Source organism: Papio anubis, chromosome 2 (assembly GCF_008728515.1).
Source record: "Papio anubis isolate 15944 chromosome 2, Panubis1.0, whole genome shotgun sequence".
In the NCBI taxonomy this organism is placed as follows: domain Eukaryota; kingdom Metazoa; phylum Chordata; class Mammalia; order Primates; family Cercopithecidae; genus Papio; species Papio anubis.
Window position 1 is genome coordinate 43,202,323 of NC_044977.1, and position 18,531 is coordinate 43,220,853.

At 51.0% G+C, this 18,531-nt stretch overlaps 1 protein-coding gene across 1 annotated transcript in view; it reads right to left on the bottom strand.

Moving 5' to 3' along the window:
- Positions 1-18,287, bottom strand: part of ADCY5 (adenylate cyclase 5) — a 164,405-nt gene extending 146,118 nt beyond the window's left edge. The window contains exon 1 of the mRNA XM_003894021.5: positions 16,573-18,287. Within this exon, the coding sequence (XP_003894070.2) occupies positions 16,573-16,977 (405 nt within the window). The 5' untranslated portion in view covers positions 16,978-18,287. The remainder of the gene's footprint in view (positions 1-16,572) is intronic.
- Between the last annotated feature and the right edge of the window lie 244 nt (positions 18,288-18,531).

Here is an 18,531-nt window from a genome sequence, read left to right on the forward strand (position 1 = left end):
AGCTTCATCTGCTTCTCTGTTCTCCCAGAGCCCGGACCTGCAGCAGAAGGGTCCTTGCCCTTCTTGCCGTGATCTAAAGGTGCTAGAAATTAACTGACCACACAGTGGACAGGAAGGAAATCCTCTGAGAGTACAAGCCCCATCCTTTCCTCACCCTGCACATCACCCTTCTTTACTTTCCTAGTCTTGGCCACATATGCTAATAACAAACGCATATGGGGAGTTGCCAGCTATATAATTCCGTGCTTCTCATGAGCTACAGAGGTGAAGAAAAAGTACTAGTGCTGGACAAACACTGCTATCTACCTGTTGAGTAACCTGGAACAAATTCATTCATCCAGCCAGCAGCTATTTATTGAGCATCTACTACAGACACTTCTAGTTTACAGTGGAGTCAAAGAGAGACTCACAAAGACTAAAAACACTGCTGAGGGTTTTAAGGCCACAGGTGTTTATGCAATTTCTCCCTAATCAAAAGTGAAATATCGTATCCTCCCTACTCAGGAGGTTGGGGCAGGAGGATCACTTGAGCCCAGAAGCTCAACACTGTAGTGCACCATGATCATGCCTGTGAATAGCCCTGTACTCCAGCCTGAACAACAGAGCAAGGCACTCTCAAAAGAAAAAAAAAAAAAAAAAGAGGAGGAAAGAGCTAATAGAGTTAATATTTGATGGATCAATAGGCATTTGTTTGTAGCTAACAAGCCTTCAGGAATGTTCAGTGAGGTTTGCTGCTCTGCTAAGATGGTCAGTTTATCAGCCATGTGTAACAGTCATTTCCCAAAATATTCTTGCAGTTATTACAGCACTGCACTAAGCCATTTATCCAGCCACATTTGGGGTTAATTGCTGGTGATAAGAGCAACATAAATACACTAAGCCACAGCCTTGCCTGACAAGGTTTTTATACCAACCACCAACCAAGTTTTCTTCCCCTCTTACACGCCTGCAATCATTTTTAGTGGCCATCACTCCTACTGAATCACTACAATAAACCCTTTAGATATAAACAACTTGCCTTTCAATACAGCCATAAATCAGACTCAGTGTCATCACATGACCCCTCCACTGATGAGGGAGGCTGAGGGCAGTAGTTCTCAATCCTGGTGCACATCAGAATTACCCAGAGCGTTACAAAAGGCTGATGCCCAGCCACTGTCAATGTGCCTGGGCACTGGGATTAGGTGAAAGCTCCTTGACATGACTTTACTTCCCACACCTTAAGCTCTGATGGACTCCTTGGGGTTAACCCACCCAGAAAGCCTAAGTCTCAGCCCCGGGCATTCAAGGTGAAAAATTGAGGCTGACACATGCACTGTAATACATGGCAATAAACTACAAGGAAGTTGAAAAGGCACTGCAGGAACTGCTATTTCCTGGGACTGCTTTGAAAAGAATGAACAATCCTCTTTGGAATTTGTGTACTGATCCACACTCATATTTATTGTCCTTCAATATGCCCAGGAACTTGCCTCTTGTCAAGTCTTTGAGGTCCTCCCGCATCTTAACAGCTGCAAAGAGAGAAGTGGGGAGGAGGCAGCAGGCAGGAAAAGACACCAGAAGAAAGATTCGAGAAGGAACCGGGTGGAGGGAGAGAAAAATGGGGCAACACAGCCCCTCCCGACATGGCCTGACAGCACAGTGGGGGATCCCAGAAAGGGAGAGGAGATGAAAACCAGTGTTTTCTATTTTTTGTTTTACTTATTTTTATTATTTTTATTTAGTTTTTAATTAGGCAAGGTCTTGCTCTGTGCCCAGGCTGGAGTGCAGTGGCACGATCACAGCTCACTACAGCCTCGACCTCCTGGGCTCCAGTGATCCCCTTGCCTCAGCCTCCTAACTGGACCACGGGTACATGCCACCATGCCTGGCTAATTTTTTCATTTTGTGTGGAAACAGGGACTTGCTATGTAGCCCAGGCTGGTCTCTAACTCCTGGCCTCAAGTAATCTTCCTACCTCTGCCTCCCACAGTGCTGGGATTATAGGTGTGAGCCACTGTACCCAGTTGAAAACCAGTGTTTTCTAAGGCAGAGCTCAGGCACAAGGAAGAGAAGCAGAGCTCTGGTAGAGGAGATGCCAGCCCAAGGAAGAAGCACCCAGAGGGACCCCTTCCTGCCAACGTCAGAACTCCTGTGGAACCTGAGAATGGGCACTACCTGCCTTCTTCCCACAGTGCTGGGCAAGTAGGGATCTAAAAGTCAATAACATCAGCAAATATTTGGGGATTGAAACAGACAAGATCCCTGCCCTCAGACAGCCAACAGTCCAGTGGAAAGACACATAAACAAAGCTACTGAGAAAAATTACAAACCAGCAAAGTGCTACAGAGAAAAAGAAGGGGATGTTTCTAATTTAGATTCACGGTGTCAGATGCCACAAAGGCAGGCAGGGCCCCAGAGGAGTGCAAGCCCACACTGCTCACCCAGGGTTCAGCTCAGGCCCCTGTCCCTCTGCAGCCTGCTCAGCTGAGGTGCCAGAGCCAAGACACTTCCAAGCTGGCATCACCTACAGGGAGCCAGTCAAGGGGGCAGATGGATTCCTTCCACTCAGCGTGGTGAAATGCTTACAGGAAAGGGATTTGGCCAGAGGAAGACTGGGGACTAGAGCACATTAAATGAACAAACAAACAGCCTTCCCACCCCCAAAAGAAAATGTGAAAATATAATCTCAAAGATCTACTTAGCAAGTGAGTTTCATTTTCCTTTAGTTTTCTTAAGAAGAGTGACAGGAACAGAAGTGAATCTGAAGCACAGCTCAAGGATACTGGGGTATCTCTTAGGGTGTTGATGGTGCCGGGGAACTGGGCTTTAGAGACACCCTAGAAACGCTCTAGTAAGCACTAAGCTCTATCTACTGAATGCTACTCAACAGAGAGACCCTGGGTCCGACTTCCAGGGCTGTACCAAGAGGTGATCCTGATGGGTCCCCAGCAGGCTCCTCCCTTCCCTCCCCGTCTCACTTATGCCACCAGAAGACAGGCTGTGCGGCAGCCTCACCCCAGAGGTGAGCAGTCATAACATCACTTCTGATACGTCTTCTGGGTCTCAGTCCCTACTCAGTCATCCATAAAACCACTCAGGAGCTCTTCATAGGTAAACAGTTGATCCCAGCTGCCCCCTGAACAAACACTTCAGCACAGCACCAATGACAGCTCAGGAAATGACAATCCATTTAATGCCCATCTGAACCAGACACCATGGGGAAAGGAAGGCCGTCACAAATAAAAAGCCACGCATTCCGAAACCAAACGGAGACAACTGCCTGAGAGCAGCTGGGCCCTCCACACAGCTTCTGAAAGCACCACAGGGAGGACCTAGCACTGCCCTACCTCTGAAAAGAGCACTGCGTTTGGAGTCAGAGATCTGAATTTGCACAGCAGCTCCAAAGTTAACTAACTAGCAATGTAACCTGAATGGGGTCAGTTCACCTCTTTGAGCCTCTTATTTACTTCTCTCCAAAACCACGTCGGCATCATACGTCTATAACCCGCCTCACAGCTTATAGAGTGCCCTCACCTGCATTAAGTTGGGGCACCCAGGAACAGATCCAGTCAATCAGGAATCTATCACCCCCAGTGTATACAGGAGAGAAAAAGGACTGAAAAGAGGTCAGGGCAGGGCCAGGTGCAGTGGCTCACGCCTGTAATCCCAGCACTTTGGGAGGCCGAGGTGGGCAGATCACGAGGTCAGGAGATTGAGACTATCCTGGCTAACACGGTGAAACCCTGTCTTTACCAAAAACACAAAAAAATTAGCTGGGTGTGGTGGCAGGCGCCTGTAGTCCCAGCTACTTGGGAGGCTGAGGCAGGAGAATGGCGTGAACCTGGGAGGCGGAGCTTGCAGTGAGCCTAAATAGCTCCATGCACTCCAGCCTGGGAGATAAACTCTGTCTCAAAAAAAAAAAAAAAGAGGTTAGGGCCACTCTGCCAGGATTACACAGTCAGGGCTGCTGTCTTCTGGGCCTCCAGGCCCCAAAGCCAATGGTTATCTCGTTTTAACACGTCACCTCATCAGAGCTGCCATGAGAAGCAAACGAGATCACACATAAACAAGTCCTTTGTCACCTAAAAAATGCTAATTAAATATAAAGGTATTTGAGCCTTTTGGCTGGTATTTGAGCCACTGTCTAGTCCAGGTCTCAACCCTAGGAATGCCCAAGCCTCATCCCAAGAGTTAAATATAAATAATCTGGGGTGGGCCTTGTTAAGGTATAGTTTTAAAACTCCCCAGGGGATTCAAAGGTGCACCCAGGATAAGAAATCTCTGGTCTATAGCCCTACTTTCCCCTTCCTCGCTCCATCACTCATACACCCACCCTAACCCTAACCCTAACAGACCATGCAGGATGACACAGGGACCCTCAAGAGGACCTGGGCCTAGGACTCCCGCTAATATGTGACAATCCCCTCTCTGGCAAGGGCCATGTTTCACTCCTTTGGGTATATGCCATGCACAGTAAGAGCTTAATAAGTGAGTACTGAGGCTGGGCGCAGTGGTTCACACCTGTAATCCCAGGACTTTGGGAATCCAGGGTAGGCAGACTGATTGAGGCTAGGAGTTTAAGACCAGCCTGGGCAACATAGTAAGACTCCATCTCTACAAAAAATACAAAAATTAGCTGGGCCTGGTGGCACATGCCTGTAGTCCCAGCTACTTGGGAGGCTGAGATGGAAGAATCACCTGAAGAGGTCAAGGCTGCAAAGAGCCGTGATTGCACCACTGCACTCCAGCCTGGGCAACAGGGCAAGACCCTGTCCCAAAAAAATAAATAAATATGTAAGGGAGCACTGAATTGAACTCAGCTGAGCTTTAGATGCTTGAGCACGGTGGTCTGGGCTGGTTTCATTGTAGTAGTGCCAAAACTAGAGAAATGCTGAAGAGAGACTGCCTCCACAGACGAGGTCCCTGCAGACTTCAGTAGAAGAAGATTTAACCAATGACTGAGTCCTCCACTGACCGAGAGATGTCACAGCCTCTCCAGGAAGCTGGCAGACCCTTTAGTCAGCACATAACTTCTTTCAGAACCTGCATGAAATGCCCCAAATCAAGGGTCCTTGTTTCTCATACTCAGAAAACCTTTTTTTTAAGACCACAAGTTCTGCTGCCACCTTACAACAGCAGCTTAGGAACCTGAAGACAGGTCAGAGTATAAATGAAGAAGGGCCCAGAAAGCCACACATTTTTAAGAAGTAAAAATTCAGCTGGGCGTGGTGGCTCACACCTATAATCTGAGCACTTTGGGAGGCCAATGCAGGTGGATAAATTGAACTCAGGAGTTCAAGACCAGCCTGGGCAACGTGGCAAGATCCCCTTTTTTTTTTTTTTTTTTTTTAATTTTATATTTTTCTGAGATGGAGTCTTGCTCTGTTACCCGGGCTGGAGTGCGGTGGTACAATCTCAGCTCACTACAACCTCCACTTCCTGGGTTCAAGCGATTCTCCTGCCTCAGCCTCCCGAGTAGCTGGGACTACAGGTACGTGCCACCACATCCGGCTAATTTTTTGTATTTTTAGTAGAGACGGGGTTTCATTGTGTTAGCCAGGATGGTCTCCATCTCCTGACCTTGTGATATGCCCGCCTCAGCCTCCCAAAGTGTTGGCATTTCAGGCATGAGCCACCATACCTGGCCAAGACCCCATTTTTATTTTAAAAATTGCCAAAAATGGCTGGGCATAGTGTTGTGCACCTGTAGTCTCAGCTACTTGGGAGGCTGAGGTGGGAGGATTGCTTGAGCCCCAGAAGCAGAGGTTGCAATAAGCCAAGATCACACCACTATACTCTAGCCTGCGCAACAGAGTAAGACCTTGTCTCAAAGCAAAAATTTAAAAAAAGTAATTTATCTTTTAAAAAAACTGTCTTTTGGCTGGGCATGGTGGCTCATGCCTGTAATCCCAACACTTTGGGAAGCCAAGGCAGGCAGATGACCTGAGGTCAGGAGTTCAAGACCAACCTGGCCAACATGGCAAAACCCCTTCTCTACTAAAAATACAAAAATTAGCCAGCCATGGTGGGGCATGCCTGTAGTCCCAGCTACTTGGGAGGTTGAAGCAGGAGAATTGCTTGAACTCAGGAGGCAGAGGTTGCAGTGAGCCAAGATCATGCCACAGCACTCCAGCCTGGGTGACAGAGCGAGACTCCATCTCAATAATAATAATAATAATAATAAATTTAAAAATAAAGTAAAAACTGTCTTTTAAGTTTCATATCATTCCTCAAGTCCAGCAATCAATCAGCTGTTGATAAGCACATGCTATCAAATGGAAGAGAGAGGCCCAAGACAGGGCCAGGGATCCAACTCTGCCATGGAGGTCTGCACTTCATGCATTTTCGTTCTTAGTAAGCAGCCTCCCCACCCCGCTGGTGTTCAAGTCAGACCCGGGTTAGGATGCAGGCTTCTCCACTTTCTGTTTGGATTTCCCTAGAAAAAAGCCCCTGAGACAAGGATTTGAGTACAAGAGACTTTTCTGGGAGGTGAGCCCGGGAAACATTAGGAGGGGAGGAGGGGAGTGGAGAAATGAGAAAGGAAGGAAAGAAAGCCCCCAAAAAGAAGAGTGTTATCAAAAGCCTGTAACCACTGTGAGCCATTAGAGATTAATCCTTCCAGACAGTTCTAGGAGACGATGCAGAACACCAGCCTCAGAATAGGATTCCCCCAACCCCGAGGTCAAACGAGCTGGGGCGTTTGTCTGCCAGTGCCAAACAGCCATTGGTTGAAGGCTGCTCTCGGGGTAACTCCCTGGCACTTCTGAACTACCCTATCCGCAGTCCCCAAGGTTTAAGGCCAGCGAAAGCGCTCAGGTGCTAGGAGCTGGAAGTCTGGCTGGTATGAGTGAAAGGTACATGCCCAGGGGATATGGGCAGGGTGCTGAACCATCTGTTACAAGTTTGCTGTGTGACCTTGGGGAAGTTACTTACCTTCTCTTATCCCAGTTTCTGCAGTGGTGTAGAATTAAAAAAATGGGGATACAAAATGTCTTCCTCATAAGGATGACATGAAGATTAGATGAGGTCATGCATGGAAGGGATTAGCACAGTGCCAGGTTTGCAGTAAAGACTTAATATAGGCTATAGGTTATCATCAATATGCTTTATGAGCTTCCTCCTTTTGGAGAGTGGGGATGGGAAAGAAACATTTGGGGAAGGCTGATCTGGAATGGTCTAACACTACTTCCCCATGGGCAGCCACGCACTCAGTGCCTTGCTAAGAAAAAGTTCCAGAAAGACATTCAAGGGACCCCAAGCCCACCAAGGGTCATTGTGCAGACCCAACCTGTTCTGATGTATAACAACAGCAGAAAACTCCTAAAAGAAACTGATGCAAAATAAAGGAGGCATTCCCCTGGTCCCTGCCAGCCCCCTCAGTTTATTTTATAAAGGATTTCTGACCCAGATGGAGAATGAGACTTGAAAGCAGGCAGCAGGCCAATGCAGTCTAAGCAATCTCCTTCCTGAGGGAGGAAAGCCACCAAAAAAAAAAAAAAAAAAAAAACCCCATCTAGATGCCTTCGGGTAGGCCTGGCCCAGAGGCAAGGGGCTAGATTTTGAGAAACTTCAAGGCTCCTCCCAGCCCTTGAAGAAGTGTGTCCTAAAGTTTGTCCCAACAAATACTAATGCCCTCCCCACAATAGGTTCCTTCGGAAAATGGTGCTGGAGTCAAATGTGTTTGAAAAAGGCTTCATGCCATATCCCCCTCTTGGCAAATTCTTATACCCATTACATATTAAAAGCTTTAATGTCCAAGAATTCTGTTTAACCCAGTATTTCCTAAATTTATTTGACACAGACCGTATATGTGTAAAACAGTCCCCCTCTAACCTCAGTTTTGCTTTCCGCGGTTTCAGTTACCCACGGTCAACCATGGTCTGAAAATATTCACTGGAAAATTCCAAACATAAGTAATTTCTAACTTTTAAACTGTGCACCATTCTGAGTAGTGTGATGAAACCTCCCTGTCCTGCTTCGTCCTGCCCAGGACATGAATATCCCTTTGTCCAGCAGATCCACGCTGTGCGTGTTACCTACCCCCACCCCATAGCCGGCTCAGTTATCAGATCAACTGTCACAGTACTGCAGTGCTTAAGGAACCCTTGTTTTACTTAATAATGTCCTCAAAGTGCAAGCGTAGTGATGCTGGCAGTTTGAATATGTCAAAGAGACGCTCTAAAGCACTTTCTTCCTTTCTTTTTTATTTTTTTGAGACAGGATCTCTCACTTTGCCACCCATACTGGAGTACAGTGGCATGACCACAGTTCTCTGCAGCCTTGACCTCCCAGGCTCAAGAGATCCTTCCAACTCAGCCTTCCAGATAGCTAGGACTATAGATGCGTTCCACCACACCTGACTAACCTTTTTAAAAAAATTTTTGTAGAGACGGAGTCTCACTGTGTTGCCCAAGCTGGTCTCAAACTCCTGGACTTAAGCAATCCTCCCACCTCAGTCCCCCAAAGTGCTGGGATTACAGGCATGAGCCACTTTGCCTGGTCCCACTGTGCCCAGACCCTAAAGTGCTTTCTTTAAGGGAAAACGTAAAAGTTATCAATAAGGAAAGAAAAAAATCATATGCTGAGATTGTTAAGATCTACGGTAAGAACGAATCTTCCATCGGAAACTGTGAACAGTATATCGTCAAAACTGTTCTATTTTATTATTAATTATTGTTAATCTCTTACTATGACTAACTTATAAACTTTATCACAAGTATAGATATACAGGAGAAGAACATAGTGTTATGTAGGGTTTGGTACCATCCGTGATTTTAGGCATCCACTGGGGGTCTTGGGTTGTACCCCCCTCAGATAAGGAGGGACTACTATATGTGAGACATCTACGAACAGCCCTCCAACGGGCACATTTAGTGGGAGAGCCTGGGCTGAAGGCGGTCCTCAGAGCCACAACCCATCATCTTTGCAACCCCATGGCCTAGCATAGTGCCTAATGTAAGGTAGGCACCTAATAAATGATTATTATCTGAACAAATAGGGAGAAGGCTGAAAGAACGACTTAATGATGGTTTTCAAATCTGTGAAGTGATATAGTATCAGCAGTGCCAGGCAACAGCTCTCTGTTTCTAAGAAGGCACACATTTTAAATTGCAGCAGGAGGGATTTTGGAAGCCCTGCTCAGAGTTTAGGATTACAACCCACCAAAATAGGCTTCCAAGCCGAGCTGCGTCGCTTCCTTCTGTGGAGGTGTTGGTCTAGCACTTCGGCAGAGCTTAGAGTCTGCGTGCAGACGTCCACCCACCCCACCACCCATTCATTCATTAGCTTGTTCATTCAAACCCTCACTGAGCACCTACTGTGTGCTGAGCACTGATGGAGGTGAGGCACTGGGTCTCTCAGGATTTCCTCCAAAACCCAAGTGGGACCACAGTGAGTTCTGTGATAAAGCCCAGGGAGCCCTGAAGGGGAAGGGAGAGGGGACCATGAAAGTGTGAGGTCAGGAGGCCACAAGCCCAGATGCAGCAGCTCATAACCTGACCAGAGCAAGAGGCAGTGGGCAGGGAGAGGGGGCCTATTACAGTTTCACACTGACACATGAGGCTGGCCTAAAGAATAAAGCCTCTACTGTCTCCTTGTGCTTGTTTGTCTAACCTACCCCGCCCCTTCTCTTGTGACCATATCTCATTGTTCCCAGAGAACAGCCCTGCCCCCACTTCCAAGTCCCTCCCCTCTTCATACTCACAGTTCCAATCTTCTCTTCCTTTCTTTAAGGCACACTCCCCTTAGAAGAAGATAGGAATTCTTCCCTATCTCCTGTCTTGTTCCTCCACTCCCTGACTTCCTCATTCTCCACACTCTATACCATCCCTTCTAGATCTGGGATGTCTTCAGTGGTTTTCATATCCACTCACCAGACAAATGAATGAATAAACCAGAAGTCAAACCTAGGCCCATCTTTCTACTAACCTCCCCCTCAAAAGGTGAGCCACAGATTGTTTTGCCTCAAAAAGGAAGGGGGGACTGGGGCGAGAGGGCAAGAGAGAGTCCAGGGCTGAGCACCCCTCTCATCCTGTTTTACCACCACCACTATGACCCAATCGCCTTCCAGATCTGCATCTGTGCATCAGTGCACACTCACCAGCCCCACCTGGATGCCTCCCAACAAGTCTGCATGTATGCACTCATTGTGCTTCTTTTAAACAGGGGCTGAGATGGGCATGAAAAGAGGACACCCTGGAGGACTTTAGGAGGTCTTGACACTCTATTGCAAGACACTGACCCACAGAATTCCGGGCTTAGGTGTAACCTGAGCAGTCTTCTTGGCCAATGATCCCAAACCTAAGAGCTGGTCACCAAAATCACCTGGGGAGCTTTGAAAACCAGCTCCAAGTTGTTTTAAATAGAGATCCATTCCTGGGCCCCACCCTAGACCTCCGGAAGTTGTACCTTCCCAGTGGGGCCTGTGTCTGCATTCTTCAAAAACTTCCCAGGTGATTATTAGAGGCCAAGGTTAAGAATCAATGATGCAGTCAGTGACCCATCCAAACTTCTACCAAGCAGTCAATTTCCTCAGTAACAAGCCAAGGAGGTGGCCATCTAGCCTCCACTTGAACACCTCCACTGACGGAGAGCTGGTTACCCAGGAGGCACCAGATTTGGCTGCCACAACCCCAATGGCTAGAAAGGTGTCATCTACCTCGAGCTGAGACCTGTCTACTACTTCCGCCCATCTGCCACAAGCCTACCCTTGGGAGCAACAGAAAATAATGTAGCCCCTCTTCTAATATCTGAAAACAGAGATCCCAGCAATAACACCTTGCCCTTCGCGTTAGGTTTTCTTACCTGATACGGTCTGCTTTTCCCCCAGCTAAATATCCTCCATTCTCTCAAATGCTCTCTCAGAAGTTTCCCCTCCCCTTACAAAACTGGTCACTCTCCTTTGAAGTCTAGAATCAGAGGCCATTGTATTTCAGACCAGGCCTCAATCCTCTGATGAACTGGATAAGGCTATAAACCTAACCAAGATCCTGTGGGCCTTTTCTAACAGCCATTCCAAAATGCGGGCTCACATTAAGCTCACTGTCCGCTAACCAGAAACCCCCAGACTTTCTTCACAATGCTGTAAAAGGAGATCTTCCCTGTCCTACATTTGGATATTGCCTTAAGAAGGGGAAAAAAAAAAAAAAAGCAGGGCTTTCCAATTTTGCAATTTTGTGTTTGGGAGAAGAATGAATGCTGATCCTGCCTTCCATGAGCCAGCTACCCTCATCCGATAAGCATGGATGAGAGAAGGATGCTAGGGCCTCACTTATGTAACTATACCCAAGGGACTTACGGGCACCATCATGTTGAAGCCCACAGAGCAAACTTTTCATTCTCAACGCAGGCTACACTCCTGGGAAACACATGACAGCAGGTTGCACCCACCACCAAGATAAAGTGAACTGAAGTAGCAGGCAGGCAGCCATGGACAGGAGGCACTCAGCAAGAGGTTGTGCCATCACGGGAGGCTCCCTCCTCGGGTCCCTGTTTGGTGAGGACCAAGGTGGCAGTTCCATTCACACCTCTTGTGGGAGAGGAGGCCTGGCCCGAGCATGGGCCACCATCCTTCGTGTGCTCCAGCCACACCCTCGGACAGAGGGACTCATGGCCAGAGCTTGAATGCACAGGAGAGTTCCTGTCCAAGCCTTGTACACTGATTTTGAAACTCTCTGTGAGGTTGATGGGGTTTAACGCATCATCCACGTTCTCATTAAAGACAAACACGAACGCACTGTTCTGTGCTCCCACAGCACACAGACCTCACACTCCTGTTGCAGATGAACACTGAGATTGAATTATTAACAGTGTACATTCCCACAAATACAGCAGCTGGGCACTGTGCTCCTCCGCTGAGTCTCCGCCATTCCTGAAGTCTTCCCTCAGGGATGAAGGCACTCTAGGGATCTAGAAGATGACCCCCACCCCAGCCACTTCTGCTCCCCGCAAATATCCCCTCCTAGCTTCTGGGAGAAAGAAGCGATCTAATAAACAATCAATAAATATAATCGGCAAATACAGTCAGCCTTGAGGTAAGAGAAGCAGACCCTCCTCCACTCCAAACCCAAAGCCAACCTCCAACCCCAGCTTGCTGCTGCGCTGGAGTTAAGCCTGCTGCTGAAGTTCACTGCCACCAAATTTCTCCTATCCAGAAATGCAGATGATAGGGGAAGTAATTGGTGGCAGACGATACCCAGGCCTGTGGGTGAAAGTGTCTTTCTCCAGTCTACCCAGCGTCTCACATTGGGCAGTCAGAGTGATCCACCAGACAGGCCTCTGGGCCAAGTTCCAGAGCAAGGTGGCAGCTCTTCAGCAGGGCTTACTGGGCTGGGCTGCTAAGCAGGTGGGTAGCAGGAAAGGTTCTTGAAAGAGAAGAGAGGGACTCCATGGAGTCAGAAGAGCCCCAGGTACTTCCCTGGGGAGCCAGAGGTCAAGGTCTGAAGAACCATCAAGACCCAGGACCAGAAAAGCAAATGGCCAGGGGAAGCCAAGTACCAGCCAAGAATAAATAGGACAGGCTGCCATGATCTTTCAAAGTTAACACAAAGACTTCCCAGGCCCACGTCCACCACCTGGGTCAGCCTCATACCAGATAGACAGATGTGCACATGCTCACATACACACATGCACCCCTGAACAGCCACAGCCTCGAATCTTGGTCCATATCCCTACCCCCACCCCTCACTTGCCTCCTCGCTACAGACACACGTGCTCACAGTCATAGAATTTCACCCACACAGCGCCTGTGTCTTTCTGATCACTGGAACAACTGGCGACAGTTGTAGGTTCAAACAAGCACAAAAGAAGAAATGCAGGAAATCACTGAGTGCCTCTGCAAGGGGGAGGGGGAAGCGCCTAAGAAGCTGAGGAAAGACAGGGTGGGGTGGGAGATGGGCTGTCCCACACTGCAGGGAAAACCCCTAGCGGCTCCCCCAAGCTCATGGGGATCCACGTGGGGTCAGAATCTTCTCCTCAGAAACCATATCAGGCAGGTTGAATGTGGATGCATAATACTAATATCCCATATTTGAACAGGACTCTCCACTTTTCAAAGAGCTCTTCCATCCATTATCACCTAGAGTCACGCCAGACCATAAAGCTGCTCATCTCCTGGAGTGCAAATGACCATCCCACCCCCACAGGACACAACGATGCCTTCTCCAAAATAATCGTTAATAGCTAAGCATATGTAATAGTTGTGTGAGCATGCTTGTTTTTGTGTGAGTGCGTGCAGAAGCTTTATGTAGCAGAGTGGGATACAGTCAAACAAAAATGAGGTTGCCATGGCAACAGGCTCCGGCATCATTGCAGCCTATTAACACAAGTGAGGAATGTGTTTGGCAGATGCTCCAGTGTTATTTATGGTATGGGTGTAGCAGAGGGACTTCTAACAGGCAAAGGAGGAGGAAAAAAACAACCCCGTGACGCTCCTACTATACCCCAGCGAGGAGACAGGAGACGACAGTGAGACAAGAGCACAGAAGAGGCTGAGAGGCCTCGAATGGGGAGAGAGAGATGGGAAAGCAGAGCCTGCAGGAAGGCAGCAGAGAGGCGAGGTGGGCAGACAGTAACAGGGATCAGAGGGAGAGGGAAGAGAAAGGAAGTCAGAGAGGAAAGGAGCAGGCAGAGAGAGAGAAGGAGCCGAGGGGGAGGGTGACAAACACTAGGGACAGAGCCAGAGGGACAGAGAAGGGAAGAAACACCATCCTACCAAGAGGGACTGTGGCACCTTGTGTTCTGTTCCTCCCTTGAGTCAAAACCGTCAGGAGCCACTGGTTAAGAAACCAAACGCTTCTCCTAATTGGAGCTAAGGGCAGAGCCCCACACATAAGAGAGGCTGAAGAAGAATAAAATACACAGGTCAGATAATGATGTTGAGGACCTGAGCAAACGGGGAGGGGTCCAGCCTTGCAAGAGGAGCAGTGAAGAAATGCCAGTCCAGTTTACTGAGGGCCTACTATGTGCCCAAGCCACCAAATGGAGAATTCCCAAAGCCCCAACATAGGAACTGCTCATTGCCACCCATTTCCCTGGACATGTGTCTCATCAAAGAAAAGAACAAGGCATCTAATCCAAACCACTCTCACACGCCTGCTGCTCTGGAGTAACCTGAGGCAGAGGTTGATGCTGGACTTCCCCCACCAGCCAGCAGGGTTTGCTCAAGAAAGACAAATTTTATATGAAGCATAATCAAAAGGGTAAATCAAGTACAAACAAAAAAAGATACAGTTTTCTCTGAAGCCAAATAGAGGAAATGTTTGCATTCCCTTGTCTTGAACCACTCATAACAAGCTCTGCACCACTCAGAGCAGATCATATAAAGTAAGTGTAAATCCACCCAAAATCCTACAGCCTTGCAAAGGTCTAAAGACCAAAATGGGTAAAAGAAGAACAGGGCAGGAGCCAGTGGGGGTGGGGAGAGAAGGGAGAGGGATTTGCCTAAGGAACCAGAAGGGGAAGTCAGTCAGACAGACACTCTGTTGCTGCAATGGTATTTTCATGCTAAGGTGGAATTGGGGTCCCCCAGGTTCAGCACCCCTTTCCTGGGATCTGACTCCAACCTCCCTCAGGAGAAACCATACCTATAGCTGTAAACAGACCTTGTGTCCCAAGTTTGGTTCACAAAATACCCTGAATTATCCTGAAAATCTCCACATGGATGACATGCCCCTTCCTCTACAGAAAAGCTACATCCACCCAAGTCAGGAGCAGTCCCCAAAGATACAACAACCGCCTGAAAGCACGAGTCCTCGGGTCAAAAGAGTTGGGGCTTTTATAAGCACTGACAATGGTAGTAACTTTTAAACCACCACCTCTCAAAAGGCTTCTTCAAAGCTAGTCTCTAAATATTTTTTTTTCTTCTGATCTCAGATCAGAAAAAAACTTTTAACTTAGCATCAACAGCCCCACCTACTCCACTCACTGGACCCCAACTATATTGGCAAGCAGTGATTAAATTCCTACTAAGTACTCTGCACTGTGCTAGGTAAGGGTGAGAGAATGGAGGAGGAAAAACACATATACCTTGGGATTTGTGCATCCATGGAGGTTACACTGGACAGACAGCAAGACCAGTGGACACTGGAGAATGAATAAGTGCTCCACTCTGTGCCTCTGACTCTATTGTTAATCATGCAGAAGACCAAGAGACCAGTGTGGTTGGAATGGAAGGAGAAGGTTCCTTGTAGGGGTACGGCTTGGGGCAGAGAATGTTAGAAGTGGAAGGGACATAAACAATCCTCTCATTCTCTAGAAAAGGTAGCAAAGGCCCAGAGAGCTTGTGTGTCCCCTCCCTCCCAGTCACAGAGCACCTTGCAGGTTCAGCTAGAGCCCAGAGCCCTGAAACCCATAACAGTGCTATTCGCTATGGGAGAATACTGTGTCCAGGAAGCCAGGGGGCACAGGAGAGCAACTCAAGAAAGATGCGGTACTCAAGAAGATAAAAGTCTAAGGGAAGGCACTAGAAGAGGAGACATGGAGGAAAGCAATGACAATGGAAAACCCTTAAGAGGTTCTATTCGAGAAGGCAGACACCAGTGGGGGGATGTGTGCACTGGGGTCCAAGGTGAAGAGACTTGCCTGTAGCAAGGGCCCAGTGGACTCTCACATTGGAGCAGCATGCAAACAAGCAGGTTCAGAAGCAATCATGGATGAGGACCAGGAAACCAGACCACAGGACACTAAAGGGAGATATGGTATGGATGTCAGGGGGCTCCTCTCACCCTGAGGTCAGGATGGCCAACATGCCCCTCTCCCAGAAGCCTTTAAGAGAGTCACCAGTTAACCAGGCAAAAGTTGTATTTCTTCCTGAACCTACAGTTCTAGGCTCAGCCAACAAATCCCAGCAGGGATAAAATGTCCCTACCACAAGCAATGACCAGGGGCACCCACTTGAAGGGGTCATGATGTTCAACAACAGCTTTCTGCTCAGGCCGGAAGGGGAATTGCCACCACACACATCTCAGAGGCTCCTTCCCACTTTAGCTAAGGGCAGCTTTTTGGCTTGGGGCACTTTGCTAACTGAAACAAACTTGTCAGTCCTCCTGCAAGTTCAGGGATATCTCCAGCTTCCAAATCCCCAGACTTAGACAGGTGGCAGGCTCATGCTATCTCCTCCTTACCACTGAGCAAGCGGTGCAGGGTGTCCCCTCACCAACTCTCTATCCAGGTCTGGATTAACAAAGCAGCAGTGGCACTCAGGAGGGGGTGGTTGCTAGAGGGTCCAGCCAGTTTTGTTAGAGGCCTTTTGTATATAAGAACAGAAGCTCAGGAAGAGATGGGAAACACTCCTTATCATTTTCTCCTCCAACCTTCCTTCCTCACTGCATTCCCACAGTGATGGCTACAGTTCAGTATACGTTATCTAAGGGGCAAGGAACACTGCAAACGACACAAGGGCAGTCTTCTTGTAAACGAAGCCGCTGCGGCTCAGAGCGGGGTAAGAAGCTCCCAAACAGCCTACATGGCCAAGCCCTGTCTCTCTGGCTCTTTTCACCATTCGAAAGGGTGAGGGTGGGATCCCTTTCTTTGAAGTCAAGCTGAGGCTTGCCCACCCTGCAATCCAGCCCCGGTGGCCAGGTGGGCCCCTACCTGCTTGAGCAGGAACTGGTCCTGGGCGTTGGTGCGCAGGGCGATGACCAGGTGGAGGGCGGACAGGAGCACCCCGCTGAGAACCGCGGCCCGCATGCGCACGGGCAGCAGCGTGTAGATGGTGTAGATGAAGAACACCGTCCACCAGATGCCCTCAGAGGCGCTGCGCGGCTGCGGCAGCAGCAGGCCCACCACCTGGACGGCCAGCACCACGGCGATGAGCGCATAGCAGGCCAGGCCCATGTGGTCCTGGTGGAAGGCGGCGCGGTTGCAGAGCACAGCCATGATGAGGATGACGCCCACGGCGGCCGCCAGCACGGCCAGGTAGGGCAGCTGGAGCGGGGGCCGCGCCGCGTGGAAGGCCAACATGACCAGGCACACGAGCACCAGCACGGCCATGAGCATGGTGAGGCTGCTCTGGTTCAGGCGGAAGAAGTAGCGCTGGTACAGCCGCTCCAGTTTGTCCGACGGGAACTTCTTGGAGCGGAATATCTGCAGCAACGCCAGGCAGCAGGCGCCCAGGGACAGCACCGCGCCGGGCCCCGCGCCCGAGCCCGAGTCTGCCGAGCTATCGCCATCCCTGGACTCCTCGCCGCCCTCGACGGCGCCGGCCTCCAGCTCGTCGGCCGCGCGCCCCTTGCCCCGCCGCTCCTCCAGGCCCACCTCCACCAGGCAGGGGCGCACCTCCCGTCACCCGCCCGCCGGGCAGCCGCCGCCGCCGAGCCGCCGCCGCCGCCCGCAGGGGGCGCCCGGGTGCTGCCCCCGCCGGCCGCGCCTGCGTGCCGGCGGCGGCTGCCGCGACCACCGATCCGTCACCGCCGCTTGCTCCTGCCAGGCGGACTTGGAGCGGAAGCTGAAGCCGAAGCCCCCGGCCAGGGGATCGTCGCCACTCGGCGGAGGATCGTCGTCGTCGTCGCTGCGCCAGCGGCTGGCCAGGCGCTGCTGCTGCTGCTGCTGCGGTCACCGCCCCGGGTTTTCTTGTGAGGTGGAGCCGCGGGCGAGCCAGGGCATGGGGGTAGCCATTCGCGCGGGAATCGGCCTCGCCCCACGCCGAGCGGTGTTCGGGGCCTCCCCGGGGCGCCGGCGCCGCAGTCTTCTGCGCCGCGTAGCCCGGGGGGCTCACGCTTTTGGAGCTGGACATCCCCCCCTCGGCCTCGTAGTCTCCTTCCTCCTCCTCCCCCGGAAGCCGGGCCGGGGGTCTCCAAGGGGAGGGCGGACGGCCGAGCAGGGGGACCAGGCTAGGGTCACACGTCGAGGGCGGCCCGGGGCCCTGCGCCGCAGCGGGGCATCTTGGCACCCCCGTCCTGAGCGGAGGAGGAGGGCACAGCCCCGAGGTGAGATGTAGCTGAGGATCCTCGTCAGAAGTCCCAGGTCCGAGATGGAGTTGCCTCCGAGGAGGGGTCGCGGGGACTAGTCGGGCTGCTGCTGCGCCGCACGCGGAGAGACGTCCGGGATCCTGGCTAGCGTCGAGCTCGACGAGGGCCGGAGTTGCGGACGAGGCGGGACGGAGCGGTGTCCTTGCGGGCGGTGCCTCCCCGGACCGGCAGTGCCCGGGCGCGGCGCTCGCAGATTCCGCCTAAGCGGAGCCCAGCTGCTCTCGGGGCTCGGCGGCGGCGAGGGAGGCTCGGCGGGGGTCCCGGCGAGGAGACACTGCGGGTGCCCTTTCCTCGCAGCGGACCGGGAGCGACTGGGAGGTGCGGGCGCCAGCCAGCATTATTTTCTTACGAGGGGTGGGGAGGTGGGATGGGAGGTGGAGAGGACGGGGGAGGGGGCGGCGGGCGGAGCAACAGCTCCGGAGCCCCGGGGGGGGGGGTCCTGGAGCCCGGGGGGGCCGTCGCCCGCATCCCCCACCTCCCGCGGCGAGAGTGGAAGCGTGGCCCCGGCAAAAGCCGAGCCGAGCCTTCGGCGCGTCCGCGCAGGGGGCGGGGTCCGGGTCCGGGACCGGCTCCTGCGGTGCGG